The following is a 24,714-nucleotide window of genomic DNA, read 5'->3' on the forward strand; positions in this document are numbered from 1 at the left end:
GAGAAATTGGATCATAGTAAAAGTTGCACTTGATGAATATGCCGATTCCCTTAGTCGCCTGTACAACATCCAACGAGTGATCCTATTCTAAAGTGTCGGGAACCACACGTCAGAAACAATTTCAACATTTATCAGTGACTATATGAGTAAAAAAAAAACTCTTTGCACTCTAAATAATAATTCACACCGAGCATAGATATTTTTAGAAGTGTCAATAAAAAGCGTTAAAGTTGTGAATTGTTTGAAACAAAATGCTCATATACGGTAGTAGAAATATTGTGACAAGTGATTCCGTTAGTATCGGCATGCCATCGCCGGTTTAACGTTAAACTTATAGGTTTACACGGTAAAAGCAAAACAAACTGAAAATACAAAATATCGAGAGAATGGAACTGGAACTTGAATTCGATTTTCATAGCGATTGAGACTTTAGAAAATCGAATTAGATGCGTAATTTGACATTACGACACAGAATATTTGGATCTTAAAGCCAAATAGCTGAACGTGGCCTGTCAGTCTTTGCAAGACTGTTGGCTCTGTCTACCCCGCAAGATATATAGACGTGATTATATGTATGTATGTATGTAATATTTGGATGTTTTTGATGGTCTTGGATGTTTATCTATATAAGTTTTTATTATAAAATATAGTATCGTTGAGTTAGTATCTCGTAACACAAGTCTCGAACTTACTTCGAGGCTAACTCAATCAGTGTAATTTGTCCCGTATATATTTATTTTATTTATTTTTGTATATAAAACAGTACCAGTACCCGTAGCATGGAACGCGCGACGCTGTTTTGATCGCGCTTTGTTTCTTTCCCTTTTTATTGTTACCTGGTACAGTACAACGATAGTCCCCTGCAAAGGTTGCGGAGGTCAGATGGGGCGACTCCCATCTTCGTATAAAAACCTGACACCTAATCTAGGATTAATGGTCAAAGGCATACCCCGGGCTCTTCTCTAGAGAGGTGAGAATGAAATCGGGACAAAGTCTAAGGAAGGAGTGCTTGCTCGTTTGTTAGTGTTGCGCTTTATATCGATACGCGGAACGATGCAAAACCTCGTTGCAAATACTCGTACGTACGTCGCCAATACGTCATTGTGTCACTGGTACAACTAATAGTGTTGTTGATGCACTGACGAGCGGTTACTTGGAAGCTGGATTTCCTGTTACTTAGTGACTTTGAGTGATTGCTAGTAATAAAAATAGAATTAATTGTTTTACGACTGTCCGTGGCTGACTAGCCGTTTATTTACAGTTACAGTTAAGTTAATATGCACCCTATATTAGTAGCATTCTAAATAAATTGTAGTATTCAGCTTGAGATTGCTTATGTAGGTATATTATGTTGAGATCTAATATTTTTCTTGTTCTACCTGTGTTCCTATTGATTTTCACTTCTCTTTTCCAAATTTAAACAGTGACAATCAATTTAAAGACATGCATTATTGGAAATTTCGAAGACCTATCAAATAAGATACCAACTGATTGAATGGCGACACGTTGACATCAACCGCGACAAAACAAACAATAATAATTGGAGCGTACTATCCACAATCCTCGCCGAAACTAACAATTGCATTTTGTTTCAGATCGTGTGACTCCGCAAACATCGGATCGTTTGCGGTTCGCAACCCGACACGCGTGGATGGCGCAACACTAGAACGAACCATGCGAGAAATGTCGTACCAACGAAATTCGCGAGTGAATCGAACAGTTTAGCGCGCTGCCAGCGAGGGAGAGAGCGAGATTAGATAGAAATAGCGACAATAGTGTGGGGAAAGCGATGTGTTGAGCAGTGACGGCGTCAAGCCGTTTGAAATGGGCGCGGCGCGCCATGTTTCCGCGTGCGCGCCCCTTGAGGCTGCTTATAGCGGCGCTGGCGCTAGCTTCGTGTGCCGCGGCTCCTGCTCCGGAGCCGAGGGCTCAGCGGTCGGCGAACTTAAGCCATATTACAGGCACCTCGCGGAGAATACAGATGTTCCTCAAGAATCGCTATCTGCAGTTATGGCCAGATGGCACAGTCAACGGCACCACAGACGGCAACAGCGAGCACAGTAAGTACTTGATATAATTTTTTTTTCATACAAGTCTGGTAACATAGTATTAATACATATACTTGGCTAGGCAACGTGCCCGAAAATATCCTTTTTTGTGGCTGATGAATGCTGTGAGCTGTGATTTGTGATTGAAAATTGACTGTCCGCAATCAACTGCGGCATGCGTAAAACGAAGAAAAAATAATAAGCTTTACAGCTTTTTAGTCATGTATATATATAAAAAAAATTATGTAACTTTAATTTAAAATAACAAAAAATGGAATAACAATACTTGGGAGCCGAATCTTCCATTAGGTTTAAATATGAAACCTTTAAATGGAGCAACAATATGACAAAATAATTTGGCACATGACTTTTTGTAACAGGAAGTCGGTCATAACAACAAGGGTTCTTGACTCAAAAGTATAACTAGCAATAATTTGCATGAAACAGGATGCTTGATTGAATGAGGCCATTTTGTTTTATTTTCTTTAAAACAATATGATTTGAGTATAAATGTGCCTATTTTTAGCCCCATTGTCTTTTATTAATATCGTTTATTTCCTCACATCACAAATATTGTACACGTTTTCTTAATGCTAGTACTCATCTAAGTTGGTATGTTACATCAATCTTTGAGGACAGGCTAATTCCTGAAATAGGTTCTTGCGAACCTATGCTACAGGTAGCTAGGCCCCCCCCTCTTTCTTTCTTTTTCCTCGGTCTTTTATTCACCACTATTTCATGCTGTTCGTTTAAAGCTTAAATTCTTTCACATCTCACACTGTTTAACTGCTTTAGTTTAAGTTATAGGTATAGAAGTTAATAATAAAAGAAGCAGATATACCGCTCTTTTAAACCTTAAAATACAAAATTTAATAAAATCAATTATATTTAATTTAACCGATGTCGATATTTTAGATGTTACCCATCACTAGTGAGCCTAAACTGTCGCAGTATATAGTGTGCATGGCGAAGACTTCAAAATATGATTATCTTAATGTGTTTAATGTTGTTTATATATACTTAATCACGCTTTCCCAGAGGGATAGACAGATTAAACTTGCCAAGATCCCTATATCCTCTTCATTCTTCCAACTCCCTATTTGCTTAAACAGAAAACTTAGCGACAAGTTATAATGAAAGTTAGTTTATCTCAGAAACAGGAATTAATAACATGGAGCTAAGAAATTAGCTTCAAGCTCTGTCACTTATATCAGACATTACACCGATGATTCACCATTAACACTGACATAGCTGTAACTAAGGTTTAATAGCTTGTATTTCATCCTTACACACATAAAGTCCATTTTAATAAGGAGCCGTGTGCCGTGTGGTTACCGGCACGAATAGAAAAAAGAATAGGACTGCTCCATCTCTTTCCCACGGATGTCGTAAAAGGCGACTAAGGGATTGGCTTATAATCTTGGGATTCTTCTTTTAGTCGATGATGGGCTAGCAACCTGTCACTATTTGAATCTCAATTCTATCATCAAGCATTAAACAGCTGAACGTGGCCTATCAGTCTTTTCAAGACTATTGGTTCTGTCTACCCGGCAAGGGATATAGACGTGATGATATGTATGTATGTTAATAAGGAGTATAAACACGCAATATATGTAAACATCTTTGAGGATTCCGAGGAAGATCTAGGCACAGTGGTCTAGTTAAGGTTTTACCAAAATCCAATTTTACAGGTAAGTGATTTTAAAATTTCGCGTTGCATACTGTTAATAAATAATACAGGTATTAAACGCGCACGTAACGTAGAGCGAGATTACATACATTCATACATTGTAACATGATTTGAAACGTCCGAAATAAAATAAAGGTATGTTACGTGCGCGTTTAATACCTGTATTATTTATAATTAATATTACGGATTAGGTTCCCCTGCAATGGTTGCGAAGGTCAGACGGGAGACGCTTTTGTGTAAGATTGACCTACCCAATCTAGAATCATGGCCAGAGTTGGGGTATGGAATATAGGAGTTGTCTACCCCGCAAGGGATAAAGACGTGAATTATATGTACGTAATATAAATTTTCACTGCAATGAAGCCTCGTACTACAACTGTCATCGTAGTAATTTTCGTTCTTAATACATCATAAAATGTTCAGTAAAAAACGACCGCCGTGTAAGCGGTAATGAATCTTATTTGGTTATTCGGCTACCAAATTAAGTGCTTATAAAAACTGAAGATATCTCTTTTATTGTCTGTAATAATGGTGTTTTGCCACCATGGTTGTAAGGGTGGTTTTCCATAAACGACATGCTATGCAGCTTAGCTGCGAAGATATCAAAAGTCAATACCTAATAAAGAAATACATACATATGTATAATTATTCATGTCTTCCTTGCCGCAAGAGATAGAGCCTACATAATTGACAAACAATTTTGTATGTAATAATAAGTTTCATTACACCACAGTGTACCGTGTGGTTTCCGGCACCAATAGAAAAAAGGAATAGGACCACTTCATCTCTTTCCAAGGGATGTCGTAAAAGGCGACTAAGGTAAAAACTTGGGATTCTTCTTTTAAGTGGTATGGGCTAGCATTTATTATATATATACTTTTTGAATCTCAATTTCATCATATAGCCATACAGCTGAACTTGGCCTTTCAGTATTTTCAAGACTTTTGGCTCTGTCAACCCAATAAGGGATATAGCCGTGATAATAAGTATGTTTTATAAAACTTACATTCATACATATAGTGAACCACAAGTTAAATCTTTTTCAAATTCATACGTCGTAAATGAAAAAATATATTAAGACATATTTTTTGAATCTGTCAAAATTTGTGGCGAAAATAAAAAAGGCAAGTTCAGCTTCCATCCATATCTCTCATCTATCGCCCCCGGCGTCGCTTGTGTGGTACTTTCTTTAATACAGCCGTAAGTTGCAGCAACCTGTACTTTTGTAAGTATAAAATTTTTGGTTGTCAATTAAAATGTCCGATAAGGTCAATTTGGGTGAAAGAGTACTTATTATTATATTAAAAACAATGAATAAAATAAACTTATTATGGAGGCTTAATCGGTAAGAGTACTTAATTTTTTTTATTTTAAAAATTTATTGAAGATTTAAAGACGTGAAAAGTGCATGCGCAGGCCTATTTGCTGAATTAAATATTGATTTTGATTTCAAACTTAATACTTGTAGTCTGAATTCCTCTCGAGACCGTCGGTGGCCGAATCGGTAAGGTGCCCGGTTCAATTCGTGATGCGCAGAAAGAGACAGGTTCAAATCCCACCTCGGCCATGTACTAATGACTATTTTCAAAGTTATGTACATTAGTTTGAATACTAACCAACGCTCTTACGGCGAGGAAAAACATCGTGAGGAAACCTGCAAATTTAGGCAACTGGATTTGTAACCATAGATCCAATACAGGTTGGGTTTACCTGCAAAGGTAGCGGAGGTGAGATGAGAGTCTATTGCAATATTTTCTCTTCGCTACTCAAAACATCTGTTTCTTTTATAACTATGTACTTACTATTTTCTTGTTACTGTGTAAATTTCTATGCAATAAATATATTACAAACAAACAAAGATCATGAAAACACAAAAAATTTCAATCCACAACCTTATAAATATGGCAACTCAATCACTTCACTACTAAGGTAACCAGTATTTCGAAGTAGATACTGATTAAACAAGAAACCTTACTTTAATTTGGTCAGTTGTGATATTTAAATCATCACCGTTATACGAGTGAGCATGCTAATTTCCACTTACCTAAATGTCAATGTAATTACTTCTTTACGACGCTACTTTTAAGATTTGAATTTCCTTCAACTAGTTTCAATGTATTATAGGCCTGTATTATAAAACATTGCTCAGAATGGTCTGATTATATCAATTATTTCTTCATTGGGAGCGATTTGGTAGATACGATTCGTGTTCTTAAATGGCACTCTCGATTCTATTATTATTGCAAAAAAGAATTAATATGTCGTCTGTCATTTCACATCAGCAATTGACTTGATCATGAACTCAGACTCAGTTTGAGATCATGAATGTTTTGTTTTTCTTTTTTTCAGTGCTTTTTGTACCACTATTAATGTAATTAACCGGATACAAAGAACAAGGAGGTTCTCAATTCTACTTAATTTTTTTCTTGATCCATACGAGTCACCCTTACCTTTATTATTTTTCACTCACATCATTGTATTTTTTTGATTAGTAAGTACAAAACTCGTGAAGTTTCATTTCATTTATTCATTTTCATTTATTTCATTGCTATGAATTAAAAGAGTACTTAGATCTCTTTTTTAAACATTTTTACTAGTATAATATTAGTACGGATCAGATTTTATCGACAAAAGAATTCTCGCATCGCTATTCATTCTTAGTTCTTGAGACAAAAATCGACTAAGACCCTAATCGATTTGCGCAACGCCGACATATGTGCTATCTTCTAAAGACCATATTACGTCGAATATCGCTATACCATCTTTGCGTTGTCTTCGGCTAATAAATCCGTCAATACTACAGATGGTTCAAGATAGCTATTGTGCCTCGTTTAGATGAGGATATCTATAACTAAATTTAATACAGGTACTATTCCAATTTCACAACATTACATCTTGATGTTTAATCATCAAATACAGTTATAATAAATATAAATATATACGGGACAAATTACACAGATTGAGTTAGCCTCGAAGTAAGTTGGAAACTTGTGTTACGAGATACTAACTCAACGATACTATATTTTAACTTATATATAGTACAGCTGCCATGTTAGTTATTGAAATGAACTAAAAATTGATGGCGTTAATTAATTGATTGGTAAAAAAAATATTTTGGGCATCATTGAAACCCTCAAGGATGTTTTATTCACATATTCCATTATTTCTTTGCTCCTTACAGTTGCAGCGTGAAGTTATATAGCCTAAAGCCTTCCACGATAAATGGTCTATTCAACGCAAAAATATTTTTTTAATTTTCCCGAGATTAGCGCGTTCAAACAAACAAACAAACTCTTCAGCTTTATAATATTAGTATAGATAAATACATATTTATACCATTTATACATTGTACGAACCTGAAACTACTTTGTGAAATTAATATTCGCTAAATGGAATGATAAAACGGTAATAAAACAGCATTTTGTTTATTGACTACGTGTGGGATTGAGTAAACGCATAAAAACTAGTACTAAAATAAAACGAAATTGTATTCTAATGAAACAGTCTGTAGTTGTTCAAGAATATATGAATTTATCAAGTTGAAATATTCTAGTACGTCTTAAAGAGATTGGAAAATAAAAGTGTTTTCTAGCAACTATTTGAATCTCAATTCTATCATTTAGCCAAATAGCTGAACGTGGCCGATCAGTCTTTTCAAGACTGTTCGGCCACGGCTCTGTCTACCCCACAAGGGATATAAACATGATCGTATGTATGTATGTTTTAATGAAGTGTGCTAATCAAAAGCTTAGTGCCTAGTTTAACTCAAAGTCACTAAACCGTTCTAAAGGAAGCACGATTGTTAATCAGTGATCTCCAGTGTGGGATGAACAATCCGGTGTGGTTTACGTTGTATTTCGCGCCATTATTTTTTTTTTAACTGTCATCAACTCATCGCCTTTTCGCCTCCGTGACCATTCGTAACAACTGTTCAAATGCGGAATGTATTGTTCGAAATTAAATAAATGTTGAAATAAACTTGAATAATTAATGTAAGTATTTATTCTTACGATAAAATTTCCTTTTGTGATTTTATTCATTGGGAGAGCGATGTGACAGAAATTTATGGCATTTTTTATTTCGTGACAGTTGATAACGTGTGACTTTACTAAATATTTTTTTTTGTTTTTCGGTGCCATAATGTTTATGTATTGTTGTAATTTCAACTTTTGTAATTTAAATCATATTTTAATCTCATATAATCATGGGTTTCTCATATAATCATTCGGGTGCGTGTCTTTGCATTCAGATTTCAACACGATTTTTTTTCACTATATAAGTACCTACCCTAACTCGAGAACCCTGTATGAAAATGCGAAAGTATGCAGGGATCATGGCAAGTGGAAAGATGGAGTCCCTGCATGTCCCTCCGGGAAAGAGGCGTGGTTTTTTATGCATTACGTAATTGAGCATTACTTAAACTGAGCGCAATTAATTCTAAATAGAAAATGTTAAAATTATACGCAACAACTGTAATCGAGGAAACATAATGTAGGTTTATAACTTTTTTTACTTTGTAACTAATATCTGAACCTACATAAGAAGGGACGTGCTGTATATGTTATCGATTAAACCTATATCGATTTATGACTCCGGTAGATGACAGCAAATCTGTCATATTGAACGTAACAGTGTAAATTTTTACAACTGTGTTAAATAACCTGTTTGAGCTTTTCGTTTTTATGTGTCAATTTCTCGCAATAAGAATAATTTAGTGTAAATAATAGTGTCAAAAGAATAAAAATTAAAACAAAACTGTGCTTTTTTTTAAGTCAATGTTGTTTTTCTGTTTTATGACTGTAATTAATAAGTATTTTATTTTTCTTTCTTATTCATTATTTCTGCATATTTTTGGCTTAAGAACTATCTTACTTTACATATTTTAAAAGGATATAATGAAACTAAGAAAAAATTAAATTTAAGCACTTTTACACAATTTATATGAAACGTAAGTAAACGTATAAGTCTAAATATTCGAAGGCCACGTTTAGCCGAATGGCTTTGGGTTTAATTTTTGGTTTAATAATAACATAATCAAATTATGTCCCTTTGCCGTTAAATAAACCAACGTTAAATTAACAAAAATAAATGTCATATCAAATAATTATAGTTGTGATTTAAGATTGCATAGTGCATTTATTTACATAGTCATGGGAAAAAGTAAAGTGTCTTATTTTATCGATAAAATTATAACTGAACTTTCTCGGAGGCTGTACGCAGAGACCACATCTTTCCAATTGCCACAATATCTGCATACTTCTTTCGTTCTCTTTATGCAAGCTCGTCGGTTTCGGAGATACGTCGGTTGGGTGCAATGTAGTGTATTTATTAATCCTGATATGTCTATGTATTATTGATATGCACGTCACATAAGTTAAACAACTAAGCGGGGCCTATCAGTCTTTTCAAGACTGCTCTAGCTCTGTCTACTGACTGACTGATTACGTCTATATTCCTTATGGGGGTAGACAGAGCCAACAGTTTTGAGAAGACTGGCAGGCCATGTATCGTATGGAGATCCAAAAAGTGACAGGTTAGCCCATCACCTACAAGAGGAATCACAAGTTTATTAAACTCAATGAGAATAAGATGGAGCGGTCTTTTTCTTAAGTACCGGGAACCACACGACACTATGTATTGTTGTAACTATGTATTTATATTGAAGAGGTAAAAAATCGTATAACGTAATCTTTGCTTTATTTCCCATACATATTATTCATTAGTTTGCCGGCATCGACGGTGGATTGATTGGTCATGTTTTAATACAACAATTTACACCTGTTAGCCTGACTTCCGAAGTTCTTACGACTTCATCAAGAACCAGTTGCGAGTAGGGTTGGTAATAAGGTTTTGAAAAAGAGATTATTTTTTTTTATCTGAAATAGTTTTTTTTTTATTTTTCACCAAGAAAAGTTCATACATACATATAGTCACGTCAGAAAAAAGATCACAGGTATCATAAATTGTCTCGACTTAAAATTTAATCAAATGTCGATTTCTTTAGCTACTGAAATCAAGTGAAACAATCGTGACTTTTGTAGAAAAATACGGTTTGAAATAAAAAACAAAATGAATACTTAATTTTAGGATTTTTTTTTAACAAAATGACGTATTAAGATTTTGTCTTCATTTCAGTGCATAAAGAATATAAAAAAAAATGAAATGTGTTTCTTTTTAATCAAAGTATAAAATTCTTTATTTTTCACCAAAAAATAATATAGGTAGGTGGTATACACACAAGGTCATCAAAAGATGACACTCATAATTTATATAATTACTTTATTTTATAATAAATATATTTAATAAAAAGCATCCGAAATCCAGGTCAATCAGTACAATATTTTTTTTTCATATTTAAAGATTTGTTTATCCTACTAAGAATTAAAATAAATGACAATAAAAAAATTGTACCTAAGAATATATTTTTTTAAACTTTTAATCTTAGAACTCCTTTCAGATTTCGATATAAAGAAATTATTTAACGGTATGTAGCGGCCCTGATTCTTGGTACGAATTTGGTCTTCTTGTGAAATGATTACGCGGAAAATGGCGGGTATTATACTGATTTATGACAAGAGATGACGTGAGAACTGATGGACTTTACATTGTTAAGGCTGTTGTATAAGTTATATATATGTGCGTGTATAATAACATATCTATACTTTGCTGGGTAGATTGGGCCAACAGTCTTGAATGCCATGTTCAGATGTATGGCTTTATAATGGAATTGAGATTTAAATAAACAGAGCCAACCATCTTGAAAAGAGGGAAAGGCCACATTCAGCTGTATAGCTTCACGATTGAATTTTGATTCAAAAGTATCAGGTTGTTAGCCCAACGCCTACAAGAGGAATCCCAAGTTTAGAAGCCAATCTCTTAGTCGCCTTTTACGATATCCACGGGAAAGATATTGAGAGTTTCGTTTCTAAAGTGCCGCTAACCACACGGCAAATGAATGAAGTTTAAACATAATAAATATTATCTAAGCAAACTGAACATAAAATGTCAGATTCGGTCGTTATATCACTAATTGGATTGATTAATCGTTGTTACCAAAATTTTATTACTTGTTTTCGTTAAATCAATATGTGATAAAACTGGTTAGTGATAAAACACTATGTAGTTGTAACTAGTGTTGCCAGATCAGTTTTTCGAATCACCTACTTTTTTTTTAAGAAAGATTAATTCCTAGAAATAAAAATGTGAGTTAATTTAAAATAGCTTGTCTTAATCCCGTTGAATTCTTAATTTAAAAGAAAAGAAACTTTTACAAAGCCGTATTAAAAAGTTTGTTCGATGTTTATTTGAAAAAGTTTCTAACTAAAATAACTTTCTTTTGTGCGGGCTCTTTGTTCGAATATCAACCTGTTTATATAATCATTTTAAAATTTAAAGTTAAATAATATACCTTGATCAAATCGGGGAGGCCTGGCGAAATGTCAAGTCAAGAGTACCCGAAACTGAAGAGCTTTGCATGAAGAGAGCTGTTAATGTTAATGAAGCGATAGAATAAATATAAATTAATATACGAGTATACAACGGGAAACAGATTGAGTAAGTCTCGAAGTAAGTTCAAGACTTGTGTTACGAGATACTACTCAACGATACTATATTTTATAATAAATACTTATATAGATAAACATTCAAGACCCAGGCCAATCATAAAGAGTTCTTTTCTCATCATGCCCTGGCCGGGATTTGAACCCGGGACCTCCGGAGTCACAGACAAGCGTACTACCACTGCGCCACAGAAGCCGTCAGAAATAAGGATGCAGGGAACGTTATTAGTGGAAAGATGTAGTGTCTGCCTATCCCTCTGGGAAAGAGGCGTGATTTCATGTATGCTTGCATGTATCATAATTCATTGTTGAATAAAATAATACCTCCTAATATTTAGTAATTAAATACATATAGTATCCAATGAGACATTGCATATATCTGGGTAGGTACAATAATTCCAAGATTTGTCAAAGAATATGAACGATCTGTTTGTAGAAGGGTCACAAGGAAAAAAATGTCAAATTCAAAACAGTAGTATTTTATATTATTTACAAGCTTTTGCCTGCGACTTTGTCCACTTTTAAAATCACCAGCAAAAAACAGCCATTTCGATACCGTTTCCTCTGTCTACTACATCAGGGATATAGACGTGCTTGTATGTATGTATGTGTCATATATCTACCATCTGGTTTCCATCACAAAGGACATTGGCATCCATTGATGCGAATCAGAATATAAAAGTGTTGATGAAAATCCCCATGGAATGTAGACAATGTTCTGACGTCATAAACGAAAGCTAAGAAGCGGTTCACGGTCAAGATCGTATTTTCAAGACTTTATTTCACATGTTGTATAAATAAGATAGTACAACTATTTATACAGCTATAAAGATTCGGTGTCAAGGTGAGACTGCACGGGAATTCGTACGACTTTCGTTTATGTAAGAACTAGCTGTTGCCCGCTTAAAAGTTTCGAAGCAGTGTTCTAAGTTCAATTTTCAGTTGACCATAACTTCTTGACAACTTGACAACGCTTGAAGTTATATGTAATACGGTTGTGTGAACGGCGTACAAATCTGTTGAATCGTTTCGAAGTTATAACGTTCCAAATAGACGGACAAAAAACCCATTCTAATTGGCGAAAGTCTTGGAAGTTTATCTATTTAAGTAGGCTATTATAAAATATAGAATTGTAAAAGTATCCCATAACACAAGTCTCGAACTTACTTTGGAGCTAACTCAATCTGTGTGATATGTCCCGTATATGTTTAGTTATTAATTTTTTCACTTAATTTTTTTTATAAATGAAAATTTTAGTAGTCTGTTGTGGATTATCAGCTTTAGTTTGTATTGGGTTGAATGATCGAATTGAGAGATAGCCATGAACTGCGATTCTGAAGAGATACCAATTTTCAATGCACTCGCTTTGATCTAGTCGATTTGAGTTATTTATTACAAAGATTTGAAATGGACATCGATGGTCAGTTTCATTGAACTATTTGTGTTCTTTAGAAAACAAATTGTTTAATTTATTAATTTATTAAGGAGGTTTTGCCTACAGAGTTTTGGTTACAAGAGGCATTGTTAAGAACTTTATTGCTTTGATCTATTCAATCCATGATTAAAAATATTTTACTATAGTGCTGCCACGGGCTGAAAATGTATTACATATAAATTATTTGTATGTTCTGAGTGGAAACTTCAATAAAATACCTTTGCTTGGTTGAGTTAAATAAATTGCTTTTGCAATAAAGCCGCCCAAAGAGGTCAGACGGGAGTCACTTCGCGTGAAGCCTGAATTACCCTAACCAACGTCTCTATTTATGCTAATAAATCTGCATGTATGTATGTCTGATACTCGAAAACTTTTCCTACGATTTGAATGAGGTTTCCTCAGATGTGTTTCGCTCGGTCCAACTAAAGATATGTAATTTTATGTAGGTATACAAGATACATAAAATTTCCAAAAAATTAAAAAAATCCTTTACACCTTTAAGCCGGCAATTCGGGAGTTCAACTATATATTTTCATTGAAATTGCTACAAAAAATTCTTTCAACTGTGGAACAACGGATCCTAAAAATAAATTATATCCTCTTTGTACATACATACATACATACATAAAATCACGCCTCTTTCCCGGAGGGGTAGGCAGAGACTACATCTTTCCACTTGCCACGATGCATACTTCCTTCGCTTCATCCTCTCTGTACAAATAGTCTTTGCCTCTTATTAGTACAGGTGCAACGACACGCGGCAACCAGTTCGTCTGCCGCGGCCCGCCTCGACTCACTTACCGAAAATGATGTACCGCCAAATTGTGGAGCGAAAAAATTCCGGTTGCCCCTACCGTTGGTCATTTTTATACATTGTTAGAATAGAATAGATTTATTTTCAAAATTGGATACAAGGTATCACTTATTGACGTCACATAACTTAAATCTAATTATAATACTACCACTTCCAAAGCGCATGTGTAGAAGAAGCGGCGGAACAAACTACACTGCAGCATTTTCATCGGATTTCTATTCGAATTGTTATTTCTTTAGAACTTTAGATTTTAATCTTTTAGATTCCGCAAGAGACAAACACGTGATATTATGTATGAAAATACGATTATTTTATCCCTAATAATTTGCCGGAGGGAATGCAATTTGAACCTATGATGATGACCTATCTGCGTGTTTTTCAGATTTTATTAAGTTAAAAAAAACTCTACACATAAATTTTTATTAGAAACCTTGAAACGAGGTAAAATATTTTCAATTTTTAAAACTTAACTTACATTATGTGTGTCACGATCATTGGTAATTTTATCTTGGAAATTTTTGGTAGGAGAAATGGATGATTCCATATAACTCTGTAATTTTTTATTTGTTTGTATGTTGTAACGTTTACTTTGTTCTGTATTTGATCAAAATATATTATCCTTGATCTTCTTCTTCCTCTTTTTCCACTTAACTCCGCCGACAAGAGTTAGCTCTTAAATTTAAAAAGAAGAAGACTTATAACTCTACTGACAAATATTAAAATAAAACTCAATTAACAATAAAGTAATTGTAATTGTACTACAAATGAGATTGAAGCTTTATAAATATAACAATGTCATGTAAGAGATAAACTGACAAGATAATACTTTAGTGTACTATTGTAGAAACATGTTGTAGGTGAAAACAATATTTCTATTTCGATAAGAATACTTGAAGTGTCTGAATAACTAAAATTATTACACCTCGGGTATTACATTTACGAACTAGTTCAAATTTAAATTGTTAGCCTAGAAATTTACCATTAAGACAATGTTATACAAAATGTGTTAAAATTAATTATCTTGTTGAATTCGTAAGTAAATTTAGTTGTTTCAGAGTCATTGTAATTTGGCTTCTATAAACAGGGACTTAAAAGTCTGTTAGAGGATAGTTAACGTGGTGTTGGCTGTAATTAATAAACGTCTTGCTAGTGAGACATTATCACGTTATTTTAGAGAAAATTCATATCAGTCTGTGAAATATAATTAAACATTATTCTATGACAAACAGTTTAGTAAATTATTTCAATAAATCATAAATAAATATATTTTGAAAAGGCTGTAAATTTTGAAAACATCCCATGATAAAAAGTACCTTATTATTAATAATTTAAGTCGTTATATATTTCTATATAATTGTTTTTCTTTTCCTCTTGGCTTCAGTCCCGGTTGAATCTTCACCATTTTGGAGGGGATTCAACCGGATATGCCTTTGACCATGGATTCTGGATTTGGTGAGTCAGGTTTTTACATAACTCCTATCTGACCTCCGCAACCTTTGCAGGTAAGCCTAGCCCGTATTGGATCGATCATGTTTACACATTCAGTTCAGTTGCCTGAATGTGCAGGATTCCTCACGATGTTTTCCCTCACCGTAATGTTATAACAGCCTTTATTGATCTACAATCAAATTTAATTTTAAGGCTTTTGATTGATGACTAACGCAGTCATCAACAATCAAAAGCCTTTAAACATTTTTGTGCAAACATAATAAGTACTCTGTTTTTAGAAAAACTTAAAAAAAATAGGTCACTATTTGGCAAGTTCTTTCATTCACTGCAGGCAACCTTGACTCACTAGCCTTCATTCGTTCAAATTATATTAATCACACGTTTTGGCGATAAGAAGAGAAAAAAGATAATTCATTCATATAAATATCAATCCTATCAATTTTGTAAAACGATTATTTTATGCAGTACCAAGAAACTGTATTTTCAAGGTCCGAGGAAGTAATTAGGCACAATAATGTCTTTACTAAACTCGATGAGTATGGCCTATATTTTTGAATGGTTATTGTGTAAAAATTCACAGAAATAAATATACCTTAATAAATGTAATGCATTGTTTGTATTTAACCTAATTTAATATAAGATTGTGGTATCAATAAATAAGGCTATTAAAGTTAAATTACTTAGTTTCAATAACAAGTTTTGAATCTAAATGTATATAGAGGACAATGTTAGACTGTTAAATAAACCGCTGGATCTAGATTTGAAATTTGGCATGCAGTTTCTTTGACAAAAAAAGTTTCCAGCCTCTTAAAGGCAAAGTTAGAAAACTGATGGACCTTATAGCCCCAAAGTTTCCCGAAAGGAAAAAACATATATTAAATAGCTTTAAACTGCAAATTAAGCGCTATGTAAACTTTCAAGAAACTTTCAAGAAGGTTCAGTAGATAAGACGTGAAGAGGCAACAGACATGCTTACTTTCGCATCACTACATAGTATAAAACAAAGTTGCTTCCCGCATCTGTCCCTATATCTTTAAAACTGCTTAAATCTTTAAAATAACACAACGGATTATGATGCAATTTTTTTAGCGTGATTCAAGAGGAAGTTTCATTTATGTAAGTGCGAAGTCTGGTCGGGTCTCTAATTTAGAATATTAGTTTGGTTTGACTTTCATTCGAGAACACATAGTTGGGGCCCGCGGGAAAGTAAAGAGGGAATCCGGTGTTATAGGTTTTTATGGCGACCGTTGCCAAAGCCAGCCGACCTTGTAAATTGAGTTAGTGGAAGACGATTGACGACTTGTTTTAATCATCGCCTCCGTTAATAAGAGATTTGATTTTAATTGTCCTTTAAAATTGAAGTTATTCCTCTCCCTCTTCCCTCTTATTTGTCCCTTAATTTTTTTTATATCTTACTTAATCTGTTTTGAAGTGATTAATATATTTTATCTTTATCGAAAGTATTAAGGTGTGTTTTGCAAAAATCTTAAAATTCCTTAGTTAAAAAAAACAAGATTATTAGAATCGTGACGCGTAATCTTAACCCGGTCGTGGATTAGGTTATAAAATAGTAAAAAAAATATATACATAGGTATAATTTTTGTTTCAAATCATTTTTTTATTCATAATCATATTTTTTTTTTCTCAAAACGTTTATTTTTAGTTAATTTCCCTGAGTCCTCTTCGTAGATATTAGTACAAATTTGATGTCTCTTTCCCGGAGGGGTGGACAGAGACTGTTCCCTTCCACTAGCCACAGTTTCTACAGACTTACTTGTATTGCCTTTCCACGTGCAAGCTCATCGGTTTGGGATTCGCTTGGCATCTTCTACCAGGGCGTCCCTGACTTGCCATATATCTTTATCAAGTTCTGGTAAGACGTTCATGAAGTTCGTAAAGTTGTACATATTCTTCATAACGTATATGTTCTATTTCTTTTTATGTGCAATACGTAAAGATATTACAAAAAAACAAACAAATGTTTGTCTATGTCATACCCTTCCGACATTTCCATTGACACTGTTCATAGACTAAAATTAAATCTGAATAACTTGTTATTTTTAGGGTTCCGTACCTAAGAAGTAAAAACGGGACCCTATTACAAAACCTTCGCTCTCTATCCGTGTGTCTGTATTATAATATAATATTAATAACCGTAACAGGTAAATGCTTTAATTTTGTTATTTACCATTGCAAATTAATAATTAAATTACAATTAAGTTATTTTGAAACAGAGAAAACCTTAGGTACAAAAACTTTAATTGTGCCGGGAACCACACATATGTACATGCCGTATGTGATGATGGTATGGAACCCTTAGTCCGCGAGTCCGACTCGCCCTTGGCCGGTTTTATTATTTAATTTTTCCCATTTCTATATTTCGGAATTAACATAAACAGCAGTTCTTACATGAACAAACCTTATCGACAGGTTGAACAATCATTGTATTGAAATAACTAGTTGTACATTCATTCATGTTTTTTTTTTAATGTATACAATAGACAGATTTAAGAGATCTATATTTGTATATTGACGTCCGATGAAAATGCTGCAGTGTAGTTTGTTCCGTCGCTACACATGCGCTTTGGAAGCGGTAGTAGTTATAATTAGATTTAAGTGATGTGACGTCAATAAGTGACACCTTGTATCCAATTTTGATAATAAATCTATTCTATCCTATTCCTATCCTTACAAACTTGGGATTCTGCTTTTAGGCGATGGGCTAGCAACCTGTCACTATTTGAATTTCAATTCTATCACCAAGCCAAAAAGCTGAACGTGGCCTATCAGTCTTTTCAAGACTGTTGGCTTTGACTACCCCGCAAGGGATATAGACGTGACTATATGTATGTATCTATCCTATTCTATGCTATTGTATTACAATGCAGCTGATACAAATGTCCATTACCATACAGTGTCTTGTTAATGGTTACCAATGTTGCATCATAATTGAGATGTTTTGAAAATAAACCAGCAAACGAATAGACGGCCTCTGTGGCGCAGCGGTAGTGCGCTTGTCTGTGTCACCGGAGGTCCCGGGTTCGAATCCCGGCCAGGGCATGATGGGAAACGAACTTGAACGAACGCCTGGGTCTTGGATGTTTATTTATATAAGTATTTTTTATATAAAATATAGTATCGTTGAGTTAGTATCTCGTTACACAAGTCTCGAACTTACTTCGAGGCTAACTCAATCTGTGTAATTTGTCCCGTATATATTTATTTATTTAATGACTGTTCTATTTTTGTATTATTTATTTTTATGTGCAATAAAGGGTTTACAAACAAACAATAACGCAAGTGCAGTAATGTTCTTAAACTCATCATCATCACTCATCAGATGATGGTGAGGGAAAACGTCGTGAAGAAACCTGCACATTCAGGCAACTGGATGTGTAACCGTGACCGATCCAATACGGGTTAGGTTCCCTTGCAGGTTGCGGAGGTCAGACGGGAGTCGCTTCGTGTAAAAACCTGACTCACTCAATCCAGGATCCATGGTCAAAAGCATATCCCTCCTCCTCTCCAGAGTGGTGAAGACTAAATCCAGGAGGATGAAGAGCAATGTTTTTTTTGACAAAGCTAGTGTCAATGCACTGTTGGAGTAGGAAGGCCTAGAGGAACGTACCTTGATCAATCGGAGACGTTCTAGCAAAAGGTCAGGTCAAGAGTATAGATAGATATAGTGTCGTGTGGTTCCCGGCAATTTAGAGTGGGATCACTCCATTTCTTTCCAATTGTTGCCGTAAAGGCGACTAAGGGAAAGGCTATAAACTTTTCGAGTGCTGGGCTGACAACCAGTCGCTGCTTGAATATCAATTCCATCATTAAGCAATACAGCTGAACGTGGCCTTCCTGTGGAGGTCTTTTCGAGATTGTGGGCTCTGTCTACTCCGTAAATGATAGTCTGTCTCGTCTTTATCACGTATGTATGTATGTGTATGTATGTATATGTTTCATTACATTGCATTTTAATAATTTGCGACCTCTAACACAATTAAGTCTAATTATTATCGTTTTATGATTGCAGTACTACATTGATCAATTTATCACTTTGGTTTACGTGATCTAGCATAACACGAGACATATACCTTGACACTATGTCAAACAATTTACATACATAATTAACGTTACGTTATTGTTAGTTTGATTTGCATGTAAAATTGTTATGATGAGTTTTCATACATTCAACACTAGGTTTCGCCCGCGGCTCTGCCGGTGTGAAAAGTTTCCTTTAATCATTTTTTGACTTCCCATAATATACGTCTTTATTGAATCTTTATTGATGCTTCTTGATTGTATTATATAGATCTCCCAAATCGATTTTTTGGCAATATCTTTCAAGTACAGACATCGGTTAGTTACTATTTTATTAAATGTATCTGATTATTAGTAAGGATTATGGTTAGTATGGATATCAGACAAGAGTAATATGTATTAACACAGTCCTAGTGAGATTCGATCACTCACTTTTAATTCTTTAAAAATCTCATCAAGGAACTTATAATAATTTACGAATGTGTCGCTCCTACCCCTTGTTTTAAAAGGAAAATAAAAATATCGTATCCTGTTATCCTGTAGACAGATGTAATTACTTATCTTTATTATCACCATAAAAAGGAAAGATCAGATTCTCAGATAACTGTACGTAATCCATCACCGGGAATGGTGCCCTAATTAATTGAGATTTCATAGTTAAAATCACTTTAATAGGCTAATTGCCGTGGTCCGTGACGTGGATGTAAAAACGTGATTTATTGTTTTTTTTTTTATTTTTTTTTAGTTTTTTATGTCTGGTATCACCCAAAGGGGTCCACTAGGGTTTCAGATTTTGGGGATCAGATCGGAATTACTCTTTTTTTTATGTAACAATGAATATATTTAATTACTCATAATGCATATAAGAAAAACATTTGTAACAGTTTAATATAGTAAATACGTGATGAGCAAATAGCGACCTTATCGTATCTGTACTGTACGTACGTAAGCAAATGTATGTATGTGGTACTAACTATTTATACTTGTTAAACTTATAGAAAATTTGTTTTAGCCTAAATTTTACAGTTACTAATCATAGATGGCAAGTGGAAAGAGGTAGTCTCTGCCTACCCCTCCGGCAAAGAGGCGTGATTTTATGTATGTATGTATGTACTAAATCATGTTTTTAATAAATTTCGAAACTTTAGTACAATTATGATGTAAATTATGACGTGTGGAAAGCCGATTTATAGTAAGTAAGGTTTAGTATAAATCGACTGAAGACACTAATATACTTGATATATTTTATGGACGCGCAGACAGGTAAAGGAATTTATAAGTAGGGTCAAATCTACTCTAAGTACTAGTCTTGTAATAGGATTTGTTTCTGAGCAACGTACATACACACATATAATCACGTTTTTATCCCCTACGGGGTTGACAGAGTCAATAATCGCTGAATCAAGAAAGGTAAGCCACGTTCAGCGGTTTGGCTTAATGATGAAATTGAGATTCAAATAATGACAGGTTACTAGCCCATCGCCTACAAGAAGAATCCCACGTTCATTAACATCCCCTCAGTCGTCTTTAACGACATTCATAAGAAAGATATGGAGTGGTCCTATTCTATAGTGACGGTAATCACACGATAATATGACTCTGAATCTACAAAAAAAAATATTCGAAGCATCATTTTGAAAAATATAGTCGTCCTGTTCGCACCTCGCGACCTACATGCAGGGCATCCATCATTTTATCTCGTGTTTGCACGGAGATAATCTGTCGGGATGCTGCGATTTACGACCACTGAGCGATGTAGGGCTGCCTTACTTACCCAACCCTGGATCATGGTCCAAAGACTTACACCAAGCTCCTCTCCAGAGAGGCCAGGAGGAAGTGATCAGGCGATCTGAACTCTATGACGTGGTAATGGAGTCGAATTTTCAGTGAATTTCCACTATAGGATACGAACCTGTGCTACTTGGAACAGGCACGCTGTTTTCCGTCGAAACTTTAACTACTTAATCATTTATGATTCTATTTCAGAGCCAACAGTCTTGAAAAGACTGAATGGCCACGTTCAGCTATTTGGCTTAATGATAGAATTGAGATTCAAATAGTGACAGGTTGCTAGCCCATCGCCTGAAAAAGAATCCCAAGTTTGTAAGCCTATCCCTTAGTCGTCTTTTACGATATCCATGGGAAAGAGATGGAGTGGTCCTATTCTTTTTTGTATTGGTGTCGGTGACCACACGGCACGAAAAAAAAATCGTTGTAATATAAAAAAAATGACAAAACTATAGTAATAGTGTGTCGCCGTCTTGCATCAAGCGCATTCTATTCACAGTTGTGAAATAAATGTCAGGATTGAGATGCAATTTGAGAAATGTATGTTGACAGAGCCGTAAATTGTGGCGTTCGTTTCACGTATGTATGTATGATAGTAGTTATTTGCAGCCTCCGAAAAAGACGCTATATACATACGTACATACATTTAATAACGTCTTTATCCCTTATGGGGTAGACAGGACCAACAGTCTTGAAAATCCTGTAAGGCCAATTTCGACTGAGTTAATGACGGAATAATTGAGATTCAAATAGAGACGGGTTGCTAGCCCATCGCTTAAAAGAAGAATCCCAAGGTTAGTAGCCTATTCCTTAGTCGCATCTAACGACTTCAATGGGTAAGAGAGGGAGTGGCCAGGAACCAAACGGCACTAATCTCATATCACTTCAAAACATTCATTCCTATTTTGTTCCGAATTCTATAGTCCTGAGTCCTGTATGTTTAAAGGTGTAGGTACCAAACAAGCAAAATTAACTATTAATTAACTCTGAAAATACCAATACTCTGGTCAAGTGCGAAGTTATATCTATCGTTTACACTGTTATTTTCACACAGCTATCAGCCCTGTCTGTCTGTTCATATTGACATACCGTCTTAACCCATTTAACTGCAACAAGTGGCTGCTCCCTGGCGGTTTTATCTACAGCACAAAATCGGTCAGGTTTTGTTTGTTTACTTTTGAAATATTATAGTCTTACTATTGAATAAGTATTAATTCTGATTATAAATACAATCGCGACTTTTTCTTGTAGGTAGTAGGCAGAGACCACGTATTTCTACTTTCATTCTTATTATGCTGTGAACCAAATGCAAGCTCGTTAGTTAAGGGTACTCTTGACCTGACCTGTCATCTGGACGTCCTTGATTTGTTCAAGGTACTTTCGCATTGACCTTCAACACCTCGACTTCTAATGTAATGGCTGTATTTTTTGGTAAAGCATGAAGGCGTAACAGACAAACCAATACACAAACTTACTTCTACAAGTTATGATTGAGACTACGTGACAATTAGAACTTCCCCAGTCGGAAATAGAACCCTAGTACCGGTGTAGTGGTGTAAACGGCCACGTTTTATGCAAAACCCGAATCTGTGTTAGCGATAACTCTTATCAGTACGTCTACTGCGTTATCGGAGGTTAAGCAGCGTGTTACACCTTGGGTGGTCGCCTCACCAGATCAAATTTATACCTTACAGTTTAAGCAGTAAGGTTCAAAGTGTCAGAGCTAAAAACGAGAAGGAAATTCAAAATGTTGAATGATCCAACCAATTTAATGGTCTTGCGGTGTTTGATTAACAATATTTTGAAAGAAAGTACTAATTTCAAATTGAAGCAATTGTCAAAATTAAAAAAAAACATATACATTAAGCTACTAACTAAATCAACGCTTCGTGTAAAAATCTGATTAACCTCATCCAAGATTATGGCTTAAGAAAGTAACGGACGCTAACACCAAATTAACATGTAAAAAAAATACCGCCTAAAATATGCAGATGTTTTAAAATAAATTTGTTGAACTACACACTTTACTTATACAAGATTAAGCCTAATTTGATTAACGTCTGTACAATTTTTAATAAGTGTATCCGAACGTAGTCAAATATGGCGCCAAAAATCTGACGTTTTCGTAACAATTACTTAACGTTTAAGGTTATGTCATGGCCGATTTACACGTGATATTGAACTAATCGTAAATGTAGCTCATTTGTTTTACGAGTATAATGCATATTAGCATTTCTTTTAAAGCATATGGCACTTAAATTCTTGTTTGACAACTGTTGATGTTAAAATTATTCCTTCTTTCGTTATATTTAAAACCATTTTTGGCCGTTAGGTAATTTATAATCTCACTTTAAAAGAAATATTACAAATTTAATGCAAATTCACTAAGTAGATAGAGTGGCGTAGGTATCTATGTCAAAAATAGAAAAGTTATTTTTGGAAAAGATAACATAGGTAACCTATTTAAACATAGATAGCTTGCAAGTGGTTGATTACATAAACATGTTTATTTAACTGTGATATGTTGTAAACTGAAATTTCCCACAGCGGATTTGTGTCAAGTAATTATAGCCATACTAAGAAATTATCCCTTACGGGTTGACAGAGCCGATATTATACAAAAACTCGAAAGCTTCAGCTGAATGGCTTAATAATAGAATTGACATTGGGATAGTGACAGGTTGTTAGCCAATCGCCTAAAAGAAGAATCACAAATTAGCCTTTACAGCTGGCACCTTATGTTTTTTTTTTACTAGATCAGCATGAAAGTTTAGACATAGGCTACACAGTAAAGTATCGAAATATCACGGCCTCTGTGGCGCAGCGGTAGTAGGTTCGAATCGCGGTCAGGGCACGATGAGAAAAGAACATTCATGATTGGCCTGGCTCTTGGATGTTTATGTATATAAGTATTTATTATTTATAAAATAAAATATCGTTGAGTAAGTATCTCGTAACACAAGTCTCGAACTTACGAGGCTAAGGCTCAATCTGTGTAATTTGTCCCGTATATATTTATTTATCACAAAAAATACTTTTTATGCCCTAAAGTATTTAAGTAGTATTACACTGAACTAACAGCTGAAAATGCATTGATTAAGGTTTTATAGAGGCAGAGAGATTTTTTAGAGCAATAGATAACCTCTACAAATATTTTAAAGACAATAAATTTTGTTCTTGTTTTTAACAATAAACCACAAAAATTTTAAAAAAGGATATTATATAAGTAAACAGCAAGGAAGGTAAGTATAACGATACTTTCATTGCGAGTAAGTATCTATGTTCTACAAACCTTTGTATAAATAATAATGAGTTAAGAATCTAAATAGAATTCCTAGGTGGTCAGACGCGTAGTACGAAACCAATTAAAACCCCATCAATGCTTGGACACTTGACAGGGACGAATAACTGGTATTAAAAACTTACATTATTATTAGTAAAACGTATAACGTTATAATTAAATTAAGACGCGTTGCTATGGTAATAAGGATGACGTTGAAAGCTAAAGTCGTCGGTGGTCGAATGGCTAATGTGCATACTCGTACATACATATCATCACGTTATAATCCCTAACGGGGTAGACAGAGCCACAGTCTGAAGGGCCTAATAGGGCATTTGAGATTCAAATAGTAACAGGTTGCTAGCCCAGCGCCAAATTGAAGAATGTCAAGTTTATTAGTCTATCCCTTGTTCGCCTTTTACGATATCCATGGGAAGAGAGAGAGAGTGGTAAGTATTATTCTTAAATGCCGGGAAACACACGGCACTTGTTTTTGCCTACGCGGTGGATACCCGTGTAATGCGCCAAAAAGCTCTTACGGTGAGGGAAAACATCGTGAGGAAACCTGCACACTCATGGTTTAAACGGTCAGGTTCCCCTGCAAAGGTTGCGG

At 34.6% G+C, this 24,714-nt stretch overlaps 1 protein-coding gene across 6 annotated transcripts in view; it reads left to right on the forward strand.

Moving 5' to 3' along the window:
• Positions 1-24,714, forward strand: part of LOC106134424 (fibroblast growth factor 22) — a 162,397-nt gene that overhangs the window by 29,775 nt on the left and 107,908 nt on the right. For 5 of the 6 annotated variants that reach the window (XM_060949841.1, XM_060949843.1, XM_060949840.1 and 2 more), the window contains exon 3: positions 1,596-2,060. In XM_060949841.1, the coding sequence (XP_060805824.1) occupies positions 1,841-2,060 (220 nt within the window). In that variant the 5' untranslated portion in view covers positions 1,596-1,840. Of the gene's footprint in view, positions 1-1,595; positions 2,065-24,714 lie in introns of those variants that run through there. The other variant, XM_060949845.1, reaches the window with a different exon arrangement.

The sequence above is a fragment of the Amyelois transitella genome, chromosome 20 (genome assembly GCF_032362555.1).
Source record: "Amyelois transitella isolate CPQ chromosome 20, ilAmyTran1.1, whole genome shotgun sequence".
Classification (NCBI taxonomy): domain Eukaryota; kingdom Metazoa; phylum Arthropoda; class Insecta; order Lepidoptera; family Pyralidae; genus Amyelois; species Amyelois transitella.